Source organism: Calliphora vicina, chromosome 1, assembly GCF_958450345.1.
Source record: "Calliphora vicina chromosome 1, idCalVici1.1, whole genome shotgun sequence".
Taxonomy (NCBI): Eukaryota; Metazoa; Arthropoda; class Insecta; order Diptera; family Calliphoridae; genus Calliphora; species Calliphora vicina.
In genome coordinates, this window is record NC_088780.1 from 54914664 (window position 1) to 54928769 (window position 14106).

A 14106-nucleotide genomic window follows, 5' to 3' on the forward strand; every position below is an offset into this window, starting at 1 on the left:
AATTTTGTATTTGTGACGAACGTTTTCTCCACCTAAAGCAATCAGCAATCACTCTGCTGTTGTTCTGCCGACGTTATTGCTTGAGCTTAGCAATAAATATTGCTACGTGGAGACAGGGGGTAAAGCAATATTTTTGTCATGCTTTTATTTCATGACGCGAGATCTCATGTTTACATAAATAGTACTTTTATTGCAACTCTGTAAAAAAAAAGATTGCAAAAAGGTCTGTTTGTTTTCTTCAGTTATTTTGACACCATCTTTTTTTCTTCGTTTGTTTGACATTTCCATGGTGAGGAAAAATCGACTACATACTTTTTCTTTCTATATGCAGTGTGAAAATTTGTTTAAATAAAGTAATAATTGCAAGAAATAATAGAAACTAACTCACAATGGAGGTTGCTACTGATGTGAGCAGAAATATAAGTGCAAAACCTATAGAAATTGTTAATATTGAGGTAATTGCCGAGGCCGAAAATGACGCTGCAGTAAAGTCTGCACCGACAGTTAACAACGCCATTAATGGTAACGCAAATGAAAATTTGCCAGATACAGCCGCAGCTGAAGTAGCCACTAATAAAGAATCTTGGTAAGTTAGATTTTAGGTTATTTTTCGTTTTAATAGTCATAAGCACGTAGAGTAATTGAATCTTTTGCATCATGTGTTAGGGCACCTGCCCAAAATGCTGTGCCGTTTGCTGGCCATGGCGGTGGACCTCCTGGATCATTTAGAGGTCGGGGTGGTCTTATAATGCATTTTAACCGTGGTGGAGGTAGAGGAGGGGCTACAAATTTTGGCACTCGTCCTTTTGAAGCAAACTCACAAAATAATTCTGCACATACGGGTGGCGCACCACCGCCTGGTGGGCCCCAATTAGAATTATGGGTAGAGACAAAAACGGAAGACGGAAAATCGTACTATTATCACGCATTAACCAGAGAAACTACTTGGACAAAACCGGAGGGACCAAACATTAAGGTTATGACACAAGCGGAAATTGAAGAAATGAATAAAAAACAACAACAAATGCAGCAACATCAACAACAACCGGTGCAGGGAAGTCAACCTACCGCAGGTGGGGTCAACATAGTCAATGGTAGTACCGAAGAAGCAGGCAAGGACAAGCCAGATGGTGCAGCTGCTATTCCTGAAAAAACAATTACCTCCCAGCCTCCTCCAGGAATGATGTCTCAACCACCTCCCGGTCAACAATCATTATCCCAACCACCACCCAATTTGGCACCTACTGGTATGCCGCCAGGACAACAACACCAGCATCCACCAGGATTACATCAACAGCCGCCACCATTCTTTGGCCCTGGTATGCATCCACCAAATTTTAATCAACCTCCTTTTGGTATGCCTCCTCCAGGGTATGGTGGCGGTTTCCCAGGTGCTCCCGGTGGTCCAGCTGCTGGGCCATGGGCGGCTATGCATTGGAATCAGCACATGCATCCACCGGCTGCTGCTCAAGAAAAGCCGGCTAAAAACCTCATAATTAAACCGGGCGTTATTGATCCTGCTGTTATTGCACGAGCTGCTGAATGGTCTGAACACAGAGCTCCAGATGGTCGTCCGTATTATTATCATGCCGCTAGAGGCGAAAGTGTTTGGGAAAAACCTCAAGCATTGCGCGATATGGAAGCTGCGCGAATGGCCGCTCATGGAGCTACACCGCAACCAACAGCTGCAGCACCTCCCACGCCAGGTTTAGTGTCGGGAATACCACCTCACATGATGGCCAATCCACTAATGCACATGCAGACACCAAATCCCGCCTTCTCCGCTGATCCTGCCATAGCTTATGCCCAAGCAGCTGCAGCAGCAGCTGCCGCCGCTGGTATTAAACCTATGAACGATTTGTCCAAAACATCAGCAATGGAAAAAGAAGCCAAGAAAATCGCCGACGAAAAGCGCAAAAAAGACGATGAACATAAGAAAGCAACCACTGCTGCAACTAAACCGATAGACAAATCAAGGCCCATCTCTAGTACACCAATACCTGGGACACCTTGGTGCGTTGTCTGGACCGGTGATGCACGCGTTTTCTTCTACAATCCCTCTACACGCACTTCCGTTTGGGAGCGCCCAGAAGAATTACTTGAACGCGAAGAAGTCGACAAAGCTATAAACAATCCACCGGAACAACTTAAAGGAGTAATGGCTTCTAAAGCAGACAAGGTGGAAAGTGAAAGAGAAAAGCCGGCTCCTGTTTCAAATCAACCGAAACCAGAAAGTGATGATGACATGCAAGAGGATGACGACGATGACGGGGTTATTAAAATAAGAACAGAATCCGAATCAGATGTTGAAGAAGTTCCCGCTAAGAAAACACGTTTGAGTAAGTTTTAAAACTATTCGTTGGAAATACAACCAAATATTAATGTATGTGTTCCCTTCTTTAAAGCCAAATCCAAAAAGGCAGATGCCAGTGAAGCTGCTATTGAGGCTGAGGTAAGAGCCGCTAAAGAACGTGCCTTAGTGCCACTGGAAACCCGTGTTAAACAGTTTAAAGAAATGTTACGTGAAAAAGATGTATGTATTTTAATTTATCTACATTTTGATAAAGATTAATCTAATTGAATAATATCTATTTTACATTTTCAGGTGTCTGCTTTTAGCACATGGGAAAAAGAACTACATAAAATTGTATTCGATCCCCGTTATCTATTGCTGACATCTAAGGAGCGCAAACAAGTATTTGAAAAATACGTCAAGGATCGGGCCGAGGAGGAGCGCAAGGAAAAACGAAACAAAATGAGGCAAAAACGAGATGATTTTCGCAAACTTTTGGAGGATGCCAAGCTGCATGGAAAGTAAGTTTTTTTTTTGAGTCTCTGATATGTTATAATTGATAAAAATTATAGGATCAGATACTAATCGTTCTATTTATCCAAAAATACAAATAGTATTGATTGGTACTATTGATTAAAGTACTCGTTGTACTTTAGCTTTGTTCAGCTAAGAATCATTTCCACTCATTTGATTTCTGTTGGCCCTATTTTTTGATGCTCTTCAAAATGCATATTTTTAATATTTTCGTTTATAACTAGATATAAAAATAATTAAATGAGAGAAAATTATTCTTACCAAATTGTATTTTTGGATAAATACAATGAGCAGTATGTGTAATTATTTTAAATTCAATTTTTTAATGAATTCGTTTAATTGTTTCTTTTTCAGATCGTCGTTTAGTGATTTTTGTCAACGTTTTGGTAAAGATGAACGTTACAAGGCAATTGAAAAGGTTCGCGAACGAGAATCGCTCTTCAATGAATACCTCTTGGATGTAAGGCGACGAGAGAAAGAAGAAAAGCAACAAAAGAAAGAACAGGTATGTGTAACATTTTTTCATAACAGGATTGTAACTCAGTCCTTATTTCCATTTTCAATATTACGTATTACAAACAATAAATAATAATAATAATAATATTCAACAGTGGTTTTGTGTATTTACTTACATAAATTTACAATATTTATATATTCTTGTTTTTTCTAAATATAAATGTACAACAAACTAAAGTTTATCAAAAAATTTAGAAAACAATTATTAACTAAATTTATATATTATAATATATTTTACTTATGACTATTTAATTTTCAACCCACAAGAAAAACTATAAAATTTGTATAGATTTCAGCCTTTCTATCACAATATCCAAACACTTTGTGTGTGAGAGTGTGTGTTGGTTGTTACATTTTATTGCCACATACAATAATGTACATACATATATAATGAATTGACATAAGGTATTGAAACTAATAAAATGGATGTGATTAAAAGGCAATTACTTACAACTTCCTCTGCTTTTTCTCTTTTTCCGTGTGAGTGTATATGAGAATATTGATGTGGGTGTGTAAGAGCAACCCCCAAATTCTAATTGATTGATGGTGGTCATTTAAAGAAACAGACCAAATTTAAATGATAGAAAGATAAGCAAACAAACTTAAACACATGGGATAGAGTAAGTGCGTTAAATCGCTTCAGTAAACCTTTTACCAAATCTTGTTTAGCAAAAACATTTTTTTTGTTACCAAACATTTTTTTTACACAAACAATCAACTGAATCAACCAACCATCCAACCTACTGAACGTTCAACCCACCAAAATTTCAAAACGTAGCAGTGTTTTGAGAAGAAACCGAGGACTTGGAAGTTGTCAGCAATGTATGGTATTTGGTATTACGAGCCGTAGCCGAGAGAACAACCAACCTGTTTACCACTAAAAAACATTAACCTTAGAGCCTTAATTTTCCACAGCGAGTGTGGTGAGTTATCCAATGAAATCAAAAAAAAACCTAAAAAAATAATATTCTAAAAGAATCAGTTGAATGTTGATCAATATAAAAACAAATAAATAATAAAAAAAAAAAACACAAAAAACTATGCTGATTTATATCGTTGGTGATTTACCCCCCTCTGTTAGGCCAAATAATGGATTTCGGAAATACATACCTTCAGTCAAAGATGAATAGATGGAGGCAGAAATCATCAACATCATGGATTTATCTCTATGTTGTGCCATTGTTTGTACTGTTTTCTTGTAATTTGGTTTGATAGCTGCTGCTTTAATTTCCTGTTTGCCAGATTGTTCCAATTGTCGTTTGCGTTGCGAAGCTGCCATTTTGCTGTACGATTGATTGATTGATTCTCAAAACAAAACAGTATGAAAACATAATAAATATTTATGTTTAAAACAACTAATATTTATAAACATCTTTTCCAGCATATATTTCGTGTGTTTGCGTGTAAATAATATTTAATCTGTGATTTTTTTTTGCAACTTCACTCCATTTAGTTTTCTTGCACTATTAGAAGCATGAAAAGATGTCATTCAATTCAATCCCTTTTATTTTCCCAGTTAAATATGAGCCCAATTTTAGGAAGTATCAATCAAATATTACCAGAATATCTTTGAATGAACTTTTTTACTTAAACCAAGAATAAATGTGTAAAAAAAAGCTGACTGGTTCATTCATTTATAAGAAACATGAATAATGTGTCAAATTTTTAATTGTCATGTTTTTTATATATCCTCCACAATGAGTAGCATTTAAAAGATTGCCATTCCGTTCTTCATTTCTAAAATTTTAATTTGAATTTCCATAAAAAATATAGGAGTCCGTCTGTATCTCTGTATGTTGAAATCAACTTTCCGGAGCACGTCAAATAACTTACTATTATGAATCCTATATTCATATATCGGGTAAATAAATGTTAATACAAAGATCTACCAGAAACACTTTATAGAAAATGGGTAAAAATCTGGATTTTTTTAATTGTTTTCTTAAGTATACTCTTGTGTTGAATATACTCCAGTGGTTGATCTATTATTTGAATATCAATTATTCAATTAATAGGTTAAAATCAAAAAAAAAAAAATACAAAATAATTTCTATTTTTATAACCTATACGCTACAGTATTCAAAACCCTCTATCTTAGAAAAGAGAAAAAAGTAATGTATTTTGCTATGATTTTGCACAAATACAATTTACCATTTTCGAATGATTTCATTTGGAATCGAAATACGCAATAACCCCAAACAAATTTTATGTTCAGACGTTTGGCCTGGGTTATGATGAATTAATCGGTATATAAAGCAACTATTTTTTGATTTTAGTTTACAATTATATTAAATATTATTTACATGCACACTTCATTTTCTATTATTTTGTCACTTTTTATTTATTATTGTGTACGTCTGTCCGTCCTTCCGTTTGAAAAATATACTTGTAAAACTTGTTTACCTGGCGTACACAAATCTTATATTTATTTACTACTTATACATATTAAGTCAATTTTTAGATTCATTTTAATTGTAAACTAATTAATGCAACTTCTTTTTCAGCTCCAACAAACGTAATTAATATATTTAAGCTCTTTCTAAGTACTAAGGTAGTTTTTAAGATTTTATAGGCAACTAAGACTTGATATTTCGCAAAAATTCTATTATTTCATTTGAAAAAAACTAAAAGTGTCGTATTTGTTCTCTTTCTCTCCCTTCTATTTCGATTTGTCTTTGTGCTGGATACCATAATTGGTTGCTCCATCAAACAGATACGCAAAGATTTTATAGAAATGTTGCGTGAACGCGGAGATTCATTGGATCGTCATTGTCGCTGGCATGACGTCAAGAAGAAGTTTGAGTCGGATTCACGTTATCGTGCTGTAGAGAATTCCATGTACCGGGAGGATTACTTCCATGATTATATGCGTCTGCAGAAGGATGAGAAGAGGCGTAAGGAGAGAGATCGTAAAAAAGATAGGGAGCGTGAAGAGATGGAAAGGAAATCGGAGCGTAAAAATGATCGTCGTGATAAAGATCGGCGAGATCGCAGCCGTAGTCGTGACAAGGATCGTTCGGATAGAGATGGCAAGGATAAGGATAACAAAGAGAAGGATAAGGACAGGAGAGACAGAGATAGAGATAAGGACAAGGACAAGAGCAGCAAAGATAAAGACGATAAAAAGAAAATAGATGATGATTACGTAAGTTTAAAGTAAAAAAGGCAAATATAATTTCTATAAATAAATAATACCTAGTATTCATAACGAAATTTATATCCTTAGATAAAAGAAACATTTTATTATGAATATCAGCTTAAAAATTTATTAATATTCGTGTGACCTTCAGTTTTATTATTGCTAAGCCCGGGTAACTTATCAAAATTTTTAATATAGTTAAGCTTAATCAATGTTTAAATATTTTTTTTGTATGGAAAAAATATATTTAAACATTGATTATGCCTTAACTATGTTTAAAATTTTGATAAATTAACCGGCCTAAGTGTGATTTTTTTAAATTTATTTTCTAATTGCTGTGAATTTGCAGGAAGAAGGAGAACAGCCTACCGAGGAAGAGCATTCGGCCAGCGAACAGGAACAAGAAGCTGAACGTCTACAAAAAGAACGCGAGCGCCAGTTGAGAGCCGAACAGAGCATACGCGAGCGAGAGAAAGAAGTGCACCGGACATTGGCTGGACATTTGCGTGATCGTGATAAGGAACGTGAACTACACAAGCGTGAAGAGGCAGTAGGTCATTTCAATGCCTTACTTACTGATTTAGTACGTAATGCCGATCTCACCTGGAAGGAAGTCAAGCGTCAATTGCGTAAAGATCATCGTTGGGAATTGGTTGAATATCTTGATCGCGATGAACGTGAAAGGTATATTTAACCTTTTATTATAAATACATATTAATTATAATGAAATTATTTTTTCTTTTTAACTTCAAATCAAAATAGAATATTCAACGAACATATCGATAATTTAATGAAGAAAAAGCGTGAAAAATTCCGTGAAATGTTAGATGAGATCACCACATTGGAATTGACTAGTTCTTGGAAAGACATTAAGAAACTCATCAAAGAGGACCCACGTTATTTGAAATATAATAATTCGGAAAAATGTGAACGTGAGTTTAGGGATTATATAGTAGACAAAACTTTGGCCGCCAAAGGTGCCCTCAAGGAATTGCTTAAAGAATGTAAACTTATAACACACAAAAGTCATGAACTAGTCAAAGAAAATCCAAATCATCTAAAAGAGATACAGGATATTTTAAAAATGGACAAAAGGTACATTATTTTAAATTAACTCTCATATCCTAGAGAAAACGTTTTCTAAATATAAATTCTATTGCAGATATTTAATAATAGAACATTTAGCTGAAGAACGTACCGCTATTGTCGTCAACTATTTAGAGGAATTACACAAACGTGGACCACCCCCACCACCTACGGCCTCAGATGCTACACGCCGCACCAAATAAAAAGCGTTAGCAAATGTGTAATAAATAAAAACGCAATAGTTATCCTTTTATATCTATTTACATTTTCTCAGTCACCTCTATGCATAGCTTGCAATGTATTTTTTATCGTCTTTAAAAAATCATACCAAAATTAAGAATAAATTATTATTGTGACAATGATAATGCTAGGGCATAAATAATTAACTTTGTTTTTATTTCTGGCTAAATTTATAGATATAATGGATTTATAAATAATATTTTTTTTTAAACAGTATGGAAATTTATATCTAATTAACTATAATACATATATAACATAAATAAAATAACATTTCACAAATGTTTTGATTTAAATAAAATTTTAAATAAACTAATTTTAAAAATTTGGTAACTTTTAAGAAATCGTTTTTTATTTTATGAATTATATGTGCATTCAATACGACTTATGAATTTGATCAAAATATCTTATTATAAATAGGACACATGTTTTTTTATGGTACACTTGTAAGTATGTTATTGTCCACCAATGTTGATGAAACATATGTATATGGAGTAAAAGATTATTTTCTCTAGATATGCACAATATAAAAAATTGTTTTTAAATTATTTCCATAAAAGTGGTAAAAAGCGTTTTAAAAGTGGTCGAATTTCGATATGTAAATATGTATGTTGAATTGTGCAAGAAAAGAAAATAACGAGTCCACTTTCATTTCAATGGTAAAATCTTATTCGCAGCCATTTAAAAATATTTTTTTGTGATATATCACTGAGAGAGTGATTTATTAGATAACATTTTAGGGTAAGGGCTGAGAGAAACTGAAAAGAAACAAACACTCCTAGAATCTAGATTATAAAAAGTAAGCATCGATAGATGGTGCTAGAAACATCTGGATGGTAATGCTGATTATATAAGGTGTCCGTGAGAACATTAACGAGTCATTCTAATTTGAAGCATGGTTAAGTAGAGAATTATAAGTTGTGAATTACAAACGTGTATTTGTATATACAAACAAGTGTTATAAAAAATAGTGGTTTAAAAAACAAATTTATTTGAAATAAAATAACAAAAGATTGGAAATGACTGAAATTAACATATTTTTAATTTCGTACCTATTTAAAATATTTTTAAAGCAATACCAAGGTGCATTTAATAAGGTGCTATCGGCAGCACAGCTGATTATAGAAATAGCACGTACAAATGTCAAACTACATATATAAAAAATATTCGCCCGTACGTCCGTATGTCAAACTCTATATATAAAAAATAAGTGAATTTGCCTGTATTTATTTCAATTCGCCACTGCTGTCACCTTGTTAAATACGCCTTGAGCAATACCAAGGCCAAGGCGTATCTAATAAGGTGACGTCAAAAAGCCAGCTGACTATTTTTTGCTCGATTTGTTTTTTCACTTCTAGCTGTCAAAGTTTGTTTACATTTCTTGATTAATTTAAATTAACGTTTTTGTTTCTTTTAATAAAAAATATAAAATAGTAGAAAAGTGAATAATTGATAATATAAAAGTGAATGGAGTACTTATTGAAAGTAAATTTCACATATTTATTTATTTTCACCCTTGTTTTTGATTTTTGCAGTCTGCTGTTGTTTAGCTGTTTGACAGCTAGCAAATAATTTTACAAAAACAAAGTACATGTTGTTTTTGGTAAAGTTGTATTTGTTGTAGAATTGGGTATACCTGTAAATAAATTTGCCTTGACCAAGGCGAATTTATAGAAGGTGACGACAGAACTACAACAAATACAACATATACAAAAACAACAGGTATTTTGTTTTTGTAAAAAGATAAGTGAACTGTCAAAGTTGCCTGTGGTTGTTTTTGCTTTTGGGTTTGTTGTATTTTTCGCCACAACAAACACAAGTGAATTGACAGTTCACTTGTCTAAACAACTGAATAAAAAAAATAATCAGCTGTTCTTCTGTCGTCACCTTCTATAGATTCGCCTTGAGCAATACCAACAAACTAAAAAATTCAACATAGATCAAGGTGCATTTAATAAGGTGCCATCGGCAGCGCAGCTGATTATAGAAATAGCACGCACAAATGTCAAACTACATATATAAAAAATATTCGCCCGTACGCCCGTATGTCAAACTCTATATATAAAAAATAAGTGAATTCGCCTGTATTTATTTCAATTCGCCACTGCTGTCACCTAGGTGCATTTAATAAGGTGCCATCCAAGGCGTATTTAACAAGGTGACAGCAGTGGCGAATTGAAATAAATACAGGCGAATTCACTTATTTTTTATATATAGAGTTTGACATACGGACGTACGGGCGAATATTTTTTATATATGCAGTTTGACATTTGTACGAGCTATTTCTATAATCAGCTGTGCTGCCGATGGCACCTTATTAAATGCACCTTGGTGCCATCGGCAGCGCAGCTGATTATAGAAATAGCACGCACAAATGTCAAACTACATATATAAAAAATATTCGCCCGTACGCCCGTATGTCAAACTCTATATATAAAAAATAAGTGAATTCGCCTGTATTTATTTCAATTCGCCACTGCTGTCACCTTGTTAAATACTACTTGGCTGTCACCTTGTTAAATACTCCTTGACATAGATTTAATTTATTATTGTGAATTATTTTATGTTATTTTCATTGTGATTATTCGTGTTTATTAATTTCGCTATTTCCCATTGTCAACTGAACACCTTTAAGTCATCAGCTGTGTTAAGCTCTATTGTGAATGGTTTTACGTTTTTCACATTCAGTGTTTTTTTTTTGGTGTGGAGGAATTGTTGCAATTATCTAATTATTCTGTAAAGTTTATCAATTAAAATTAATCCCAAATATGTCCTTGCTAACGAATACACTTAGAACTACACTCAATAGTATAACCAAAATATGTAAATCGACAACAACCAGTCTTACACCTTGCGCCACCGGCATCCTCATGCCCGCAAGACAGCTCTCATACGAGGAAAAGAAAGCACGAGGACCTTTATTGCGGCGTTATGGCTACAATGATCATCTCTTACAAAAGGGATTATTGCCACATATGGATAATGGCCAAAAGTTGCCCATGCCAGATTATCGTCCCAAAAATGCATGGACTACGAAACGTGCATTGTTTGGTCAAAATGATTACATTGATATTTTGGGCAATGATCGTCTACATCCTACAAAAGTCTTGTATTCAGTACCATCTTGGTTGCGTGGTGTGTCCGGCAATGAATACCAAGTTTTGTTACGAAAACGTAAGATGCTCTCGAAAACCGTGTTCCCAGTTGCGCGGCCCACCAAATGGAAACATTTACAAAAACGTATTTTATATTTGTACAAGTTTTTGAACCGTAAAACAAAAACTGGTTATTCTAAACAATAAATGGGAATATTTTATTTTGTATGTAGTTTATTGGAGTTTGTATTAATGCTATGCATGATTTAGTGTGAATAAATTGAAATTTTCTTGTTACTTCAAAATCGAATAAGAATTGGTTTACTTTTTCTATTAATACACGCAGAGCTGCTGTAAAGATTGGTATATTTTTGGGTAACATTATAAACATGAGTACATAATTATTACAAAATTAAAAGGGCTATCTGCAAAAACCAAATTGTTTAGGAGAGAAAAAACCAATAATAAATCTAACATTATAGTACTTTGAAATTCAAATAAAAACATTAGATAGCCAAATTTTTATTCGAAACAAGCTGACCCGACAGACGTTGTCCTGTCCAAATTAAAACAATGCTTGTGTTCGATTTGTGAGAAGCGGTTTGTAATGTCTTGCAACAACAGAATACCTTTAAATCATTGTACATATTTTGAGTTTTTATATAAGTAATACAATTTTGGTCTGAAATATGAGTGATCACAGATCGAGCTCCTTTTCTTGATTAAAAGCTTATTGGCCAAGTTATTAGCGAATTTAGAATTTTTGAGCTTTTATATAAAAAATCGAGTTTTTGTTCAGAAATATGATTGATCACAGATCGAGCTCCTTTTCTCGATTAAAAGCTTATTGGCCAAGTTATTAGCTAATTTAGATTTTTGAGTTTTGATATAAAAAGTCGATTTTTTGTTAGACATATGAGTGATAGCAGATCGATGATCGATGTTCAGAAATGTGACTGATCACAGATCGAGCTCCTTTTCTTGATTAAACGCTTATTGGCCAAGTTATTAGTGAATTTAGATATTTTTGTTGAGAAATATGAGTGATCACAGATCGAGCTCCTTTTCTTGATTAAACGCTTATTGGCCAAGTTATTAGCAAATTTAGATATTTTGAGTTTTTATATAAAAAATCTAATTTTGTTCAGAAATGTGAGTGATCTCAGATCGAGCTCCTTTTCTTGATTAAACGAGTATTGGCCAAGTTATTAGCGAATTTAGATATTTTGAGTTTTTATATAAAAAATCTATTTTTGTTGAGAAATATGATCGATCTCCTTTTCTTGATTAAACGCTTATTGGCCAAGTTATTAGCGAATTTAGATATTTTGTGTTTATATATCAAAAATCGATTTTTGGTCAGATATATGAGTGATCACAGATCGAGCTCCTTTTCTTGATTAAACGCTTAGTCAAGATATTAGCGAATTTAGATATTTTGAGTTTTTATATAAAAAATCCATTTTTGTTCAGAAATGTGAGTGATCACAGATCGAGCTCCTTTTCTTGATTAAACGCTTATTGGCCAAGTTATTAGCGAATTTACATATTTTGAGTTTTTATATTAAAAATCGATTTTTTGTCAGACATATGAGTGATCACAGATCGAGCTCCTTTTCTTGATTAAATGCATATTGGCCAAGTTATTAGCGAATTTAGATATTTTGAGTTTTTATATAAAAATCGATTTTTGTTCAGAAATGTGAGTGATCACATATCGAGCTCCTTTTCTTGATTAAACGCTTATTGGCCAAGTTATTAGTGAATTTAGATATTTTGATTGATTTTTGTTGAGAAATATGAGTGATCATAGATCGAGCTCCTTTTCTTGATTAAACGAGTATTGGCCAAGTTATTAGCGAATTTAGATATTTTGAGTTTTTATATAAAAAATCACAGATCGAGCTCCTTTTCATGATTAAACGCTTATTGGCCATGTTATTTGCGAATTTAAATATTTTGAGTTTTTATATAAAAAATCCATTTTTGTTCAGAAATGTGAGTGATCACAGATCGAGCTCCTTTTCTTGATTAAACGCTTATTGGCCAATTATTAATGATTTAAGATATTTTGAGTTTTTATATAAGTTATAGAATTTTGGTCTGAAATATGAGTGATCACAGATCGATGTATTTTGCAAATGGACAATTTTTATTTCTGTAAAAACTTTTTCGGACTTTTGCGAACATTAACAAAAAAATTTTGCCAAATCGGTCCAGGCTTCCTACGATTTTGGATATATCGAAAAAAAATTGGATTACTATGAACATTGGAAGAAAAAAATTAGCTAAATAGGGGCAGCCGTTTTCCGACTTTGGATAAATCGTAAAAAGTGTTCGTGGCAACTTTTGATTCCGTAGGAAAATAAGTTGGACTATGACCAACATTTTAAAAAAAAATGTTGTCTATGTCGGTCCGGCCGTTCTCAACTGATGCAATTACCAACGAACGACGTTTGATTTTTATTTATATAGATAGATATAGAAGGATCTATCGGAACACTCATCTACAGTGACCGAAAGTCACTTTTTAGTCTTTAGTTATTTGTCATTAAATTTGGAATTATGAAAAATTTTAAGTAATTTAATAAATTTAAATATATATAACATTTATTCGATTATATTCTAGTTCTACATAAAATTGTTCGAATAATTTTTGAAATATTTGTATTTTTACTCTCTATTGTTTACATTCGGGTTGTGTGCGTGTAAAATGGCGAAAATCTTCGTATTCAGGACAACACTAGCGAGGAACAATTATTTTTTTAAAAAAGTTTTTGATTTTGGAAAAAATTCAAAAATGTACATATCGCTCATTTGCTGCAAGAAAAACGGCTTTGAATGTTTTATGACATTTTACTATTTCTTAAATAAATTTTTCAACAAATCATGCGATTTCAGAAATAAAACCTGATTTAAATAGTAGATATTACTATCTTTCTAATCTGTATTTAACCCAATTTTTTACTTGTCAAATATACGAGAAAACATGAATTTTAATTTTGACGTTTACAACAAAAAAAAAAAAAAAAACTCTCATACAAAAAATAATTGACTTCTTTTAAAACTGATAAAGCTATATGAACGACCTAAGAACGGCGCTTACTTTGTATTACTCAGTTCAAAACACCCGGATTTTGAGTTATGACGTTGTTGCAGCAAATGAGCGATATGTATGTATGTATGTCTTGAATTACAAAACATTT

At 33.0% G+C, this 14106-nt stretch overlaps 2 protein-coding genes across 5 annotated transcripts; both read left to right on the plus strand.

The window, feature by feature from the left end:
- Nucleotides 1-286: 286 nt before the first annotated feature.
- Nucleotides 287-8149, plus strand: LOC135962246 (transcription elongation regulator 1). Of its 4 annotated transcripts, XM_065514073.1 has the most exons (9): nt 304-586; nt 667-2339; nt 2406-2533; nt 2606-2814; nt 3182-3332; nt 6057-6488; nt 6832-7166; nt 7245-7577; nt 7645-8149. In XM_065514073.1, exons 1-9 carry the CDS (start codon nt 390-392, stop codon nt 7769-7771), a joined length of 3585 nt encoding a protein of 1194 aa, XP_065370145.1. In that variant the 5' UTR covers nt 304-389; the 3' UTR covers nt 7772-8149. The 4 variants fall into 4 exon arrangements, 1 of the variants encoding a protein (XP_065370145.1); XR_010576633.1 differs by lacking the exons at nt 6057-6488; nt 6832-7166; nt 7245-7577; nt 7645-8149 and adding exons at nt 3633-4266; nt 4425-4662 and having other exon boundaries at nt 287-586; XR_010576634.1 differs by lacking the exons at nt 6057-6488; nt 6832-7166; nt 7245-7577; nt 7645-8149 and adding exons at nt 3633-3963; nt 4122-4662 and having other exon boundaries at nt 287-586.
- A 2341-nt stretch (nt 8150-10490) lies between these two features.
- On the plus strand, nt 10491-11132 carry mRpL51 (mitochondrial ribosomal protein L51). The gene has a single exon (XM_065498567.1). It carries the CDS (start codon nt 10574-10576, stop codon nt 11105-11107), a length of 534 nt encoding a protein of 177 aa, XP_065354639.1. The 5' UTR covers nt 10491-10573; the 3' UTR covers nt 11108-11132.
- Nucleotides 11133-14106: the final 2974 nt, after the last annotated feature.

Bases quoted from the DNA above. Each gene is read 5' to 3' on its own strand.
- LOC135962246 (XM_065514073.1), top strand. From the start codon at position 390: ATGGAGGTTGCTACTGATGTGAGCAGAAATATAAGTGCAAAACCTATA. The intron at 2,340-2,405 runs GTAAGTTTTAAA...CCTTCTTTAAAG, and splicing joins CGCTAAGAAAACACGTTTGA to CCAAATCCAAAAAGGCAGAT. The intron at 6,489-6,831 runs GTAAGTTTAAAG...GTGAATTTGCAG, and splicing joins AGAAAATAGATGATGATTAC to GAAGAAGGAGAACAGCCTAC.
- mRpL51 (XM_065498567.1), top strand. From the start codon at position 10,574: ATGTCCTTGCTAACGAATACACTTAGAACTACACTCAATAGTATAACC.